The sequence below is a fragment of the Piliocolobus tephrosceles genome, chromosome 5 (assembly GCF_002776525.5).
Source record: "Piliocolobus tephrosceles isolate RC106 chromosome 5, ASM277652v3, whole genome shotgun sequence".
NCBI classification, from domain to species: domain Eukaryota; kingdom Metazoa; phylum Chordata; class Mammalia; order Primates; family Cercopithecidae; genus Piliocolobus; species Piliocolobus tephrosceles.
The window spans coordinates 109,587,649-109,592,212 of NC_045438.1; the positions used below are offsets into that span (position 1 = coordinate 109,587,649).

At 34.1% G+C, this 4,564-nt stretch overlaps 1 protein-coding gene across 1 annotated transcript; it reads right to left on the reverse strand.

Moving 5' to 3' along the window:
• Window positions 1-3,285: 3,285 nt before the first annotated feature.
• On the reverse strand, window positions 3,286-3,594 carry LOC111549748 (40S ribosomal protein S17-like). The gene has a single exon (XM_023222946.1). The coding sequence runs from the start codon at window positions 3,592-3,594 to the stop codon at window positions 3,286-3,288; it is 309 nt and encodes a 102-aa protein (XP_023078714.1).
• Between the last annotated feature and the right edge of the window lie 970 nt (window positions 3,595-4,564).

Genomic DNA, 4,564 nt, shown 5'->3' on the forward strand with positions numbered 1-4,564 from the left:
ACACAGATGGGAGAGATAGGGTTTTAGGGTATCATCCAAATGAGAATGATGTGCCATCAGAGCTGACTCTCCCTGAGACTAGTATAGATAGTTATACAATTGTTATAGTTATACAGTTATAGTTATATTTGTTATACAGTTATAATTAGGTTAGATTATATTCCATTGTCTTCATTGTGTCACCATTGACAGGAGCCTGTCATAATAGGCACAGGAGTTTATCTGTGGGATTAATGTATCTATGATTGTATTTTACTATGCTGGATAGGTCAGTACTTTTAGAAGTCATATTTGGGAACATGGTTATTTACATGTATGTAAGTTGTTTATATTGTGAACTAGTTTTATATGCAGTTCGTCACTACTTTTGTTTCAGTTTGCTTTTATCTGGGTTATAACATAATTTAGCATGATTAGAGCTCATCTTAACCCTGCATGTAAATTATCGGGTTCCTGTGTAGTCTTACCGCATCTTTCTTGGTCCTATTCTAGCTTGCCTTTCATCAGTTTCTGTTACTTTCCTTAGGCTAATCAATCATCTAGCAGGGTAATAGTTACCATTCTTGTGCTCCCTTAGTGTAGACATGAGTTTCATTTGGTATCCTTTTCCCTCAGTCTAAAGAATGTAACATTTCTGTAAGTGCAGTTTAGCCTAAAATCAAGTCTTGGCTTTTGCTTGTTTGAAATTGTCTTTATTTCACTTTTTACATTTTTTTCAACTTTTTTTATTTTAATAAATAAGTGAATATTTAAGGTATACAACACAGTGTTATGAGATACATATATATGTGTATCTCATGTATATGTATTATATATATAGTAAAATGGTTACTATAGTGAGACAAATAAATATGTCTATTATCTCATATTCACTATTATTTTTGATTTTTTTTGTTTTGTTATAAAACTCTAGGTTAGCCGCTTTAAATTTTTAAAGAATTATAAAAGTACTCTTCTAGTTTCTTATGGCTTGCCTGTTTTCTGATGCAAAGTCAATGATAATTTTTATTTTGAGGTTCATTCTATGCAATGTGTTTTCTTCCTCCTATTGTTATTTTTATATTATCTGTTTGTCAGTGGTCCCAGAAGTTTGATTGTAATGAGCCTTGGTATAGTATTCTTTGTGTGTTATAGCTTGGAGTTCTTTGGGATTTTTGATGATTGGCATACAATTTGGAACATTTTCAGTCAGTATTTCTTTAAATATTTTGTCTTCCCTTCTCCCACCTCCTTTTTCCTTTCCAGGACTTCAGTCACATGCATGTTATACTGCCAATCTTTTCCCACAGATCATGGGGGTCTGTTTATATTATTTATTTTCTCAGCAGTTTTTCCTCTGTTGTTCCATTTGGATAGTTTTATTGCTGTCTTCAAGTTTACCAAGGCTTTCATCGAGAGAATTGAATCTGCTATTAAGTCCATCTAGTATATTTTTTAATATAGATATTACATTTTGGGGGTTTAAAATTTCTATGCAGTTTCTTTTTAACATCTTTCATTCATCTCCCCATTATGTGTGTTTTTTTATTTGTTTCTCATGCACATTTATGATGACGTTTAAAGTCCTTGCTGGCTACTTACATCACTTCTCAGTTCTGTGTCTGTTTCCGTCTATTCATATTTCTCATACATTTTGGTCACATTTTACTTCTTCTCATGTCTAGGGCTTTATTATTGGAGGTTGAAGTGAATATTATGATATTGAGGGTCTAGATTTTTTTGTTTTCCTTGTAGATAGCTGAATTTTGTTTTGGCAGGTATTTAATTTAATTTACTTGCAGCTTACTAAAATTTCCACACTCTTCCATTATCCCTTGCTGTGCCAAAGTCGAAAGTGCCTCAAGGCACAGAGTTAGGGGGATCATAGGGATCATTTGCTTACTTCTCATCTCTCAAGAATCATGTTTCTAAAATATCTGTTATCTTGTACTTGCAAAAAGTTGTTTTAAAATATTTTTTCCATTTTATAGTGTTTATAGCATAAAGTCTAATCTGGTATGAATTACTGTCACAGACAGAGTAGAGAAGATCATTTTTAAAATAACATTAATTTTTCCCAGGATATGAGTGACACAAGAAAATACAAAATATTAACTAGCTGGAAACTAAATGTCTCAGAGAATTTGAATGAGAATTAAGACTATCTAGCTATTGTCTCTTTTATTATTCAATAGTTAAAACTACTTTTATTGATTATAGGGCATTTCATAAAAATTCTTTCTAAGTTTATATTGGAGAATGTCATGTGGCCATCCTCAGACATGGTGCTAACAATTTTGTTTTTAATTGCAGAAAAAAAGATGAATAATGACTGAGCTGAACCCAGTATGAAAAAGAAGAAATAAAGAATCCCCATATTGAAGCCATTAAAATTACACTTGACATTTAGATGACACTCAGACATTTAGAAAAGAACAAGTTGAGATGGCTCTGAAAGCTTAACTGGAAAATGAGGACACAAATAAAGCTGCCTAACTGGTGCATGGGATAAAAGGGAGAAGGATCTCTGGGTGGGCTTTCACTGGACTTACCATAATAAGCAGAACTTGTGTAATTGTGTCAAGAGGGCTTATGTAAGCATTTATTAGTAATAGAAGGAAGCTGGGAAAAGCAAGTATATTTAGTTTACAGCAAACTAGAAAGAAAGTACTACTATATTCAGATGATATGGAATAAGGATATCCTAGAGGAATAAAATATCATTACCTGTAGTTAATGTCCTGGGGTCTCTGCCCTACATTACACACATTAAGGGAAGATACAGTTTTAGAGGCCCAGCAATACATTATGTGCTAAATGCTTGCATTAACTTACACATCTATACACCAAAAAATCACATGCTGATAAGATTTAGCTTTATGTGCAGTTTTTAGTTATTTGAATACAGAAAAACAAAATATTCTAGCTTCTTAGCACACAGAGGCCTGAGTGAATTAGTTCACTGGGGATGGAAATAGAAGGCAAGAAAAAGAGAGAAGAGAGAGAGAGAGAGCTGAGAGTAAGGCATCTATTTACAGCAGAATTAGGTCTTAATCATGCCAAACCATTAGCATCACTGAGTGTGCCATGTACAAACTATTGGCCTCCTAATGCATGCTGAGAGCTCCTTCATGTATTTATCATATATAATATTTTTGAAAAATTTATTTACGTTGATGTATCTTGGTGTAACTCATGCTTTTATTTTTATTTAGTTAGTTATTTATTTTGCTGTTGTCCCAGGTTTATTGAAAATGTTACAGCATTACAGAAAGATTCAGCCAGCTCCACGAGGCATTTTGAAATTCATCCTAACGTAGACTGAGTGACCTGCAGTTTGGACAGACTGTTTAACTCTAAAAGCTTCAGCATTTCCTTAGTGTCAGGATCCACTTCAGTGATCTCCTTATCCAGGGCTGAGACTTCAGGATGGTAGTTATCTCTCCTTTCTCTCTCCTCCTCCTGCAGCTTGATGCAGATACATCTCACCGGGCCCCTCTGAATCGGCCTCATTAGATGTGTGACATAAACTGCTTTCTTGTTGCGGAGCTGCTTGCTGGGGATAATGGCGATCTCCTCACGCAGGCGCTTGTTGCTGTGGAAGTTGCTTCCCATAGGATGACCCAGGTCGCCTTCCTCACGGTTTGGGTGCGATCGCGGCCTGTGTTGGCAGGTCCTTCATCTAACTCATGCTTTTTGTTAATGATTTCAAGGAATATTTAATAGAAAAGCCATAATTAATGCTTGAGCAAACTAAATATTTCTCACAGCTGCAGTGCTCCTATAAAGGAAGTGGCTCAATTTCGTTGTTTTCATGAGTTTATCAGAGGTTCAATGTTTAAATCAAATAAGGCTCACATTTTAAAAACTATTATTGGTGTCACTTGTGGATGAACCTACTAGATTTGGATATGAGTTCTACACAACCTGAAAAACACAAATGTTAACACTGATGATTGGTTATACTATGAAATGTTAATTTGATTGCTCATATTTTGCCTCACATTTAAGGATTAAAAGGAAGTTATTCCTAAACTGTCTTGCTTTAAAATATCTTGTCATGCCAGCACTGAGAAAGTCCAATTAAGAGCAGAGTAATCCAGATCAGAAATCTCAAATTTATTCCAACACAGTTCTAGATATGTGAGGAATATGAGATTCTTGGGATAAGTTTAGATTAACCATTATTAGCTCATTTAATTATTTTCTGTCTAAAGGTATATTATCTAAAATCCTTCTAGCCATGATCAGCAAAGCTTTATGTTAGAATATATATGAATATGGCAAGACCTCTCTCCTGCTTTTTTGTAGCCCTTGTAAAAGACACAGGGGCCCTTCTTGCAGGTCTAGCTATATGTTCCTGTGCTTCATTTTTCTCTGCGCTTTTAAAAATCATATTCTCATGGCCTGCCACATACTTAGCCTCTCTTCTGTTTAAATCATGTTTATTTTCTAATCTGACTCAAAAACTCTTTTTTCTTTAATCTTTGGTCACACTCTTGTCCTGTAATTACAAGATAAAAATTGAACATATGTTATATGAAATATGTACACTTATATATTATTTTATATATACTTATTGTAT

What these genes read in the sequence shown, in the direction of transcription:
- LOC111549748 (XM_023222946.1), bottom strand. Translation starts at nt 3,594, where the DNA reads ATGGGAAGCAACTTCCACAGCAACAAGCGCCTGCGTGAGGAGATCGCC.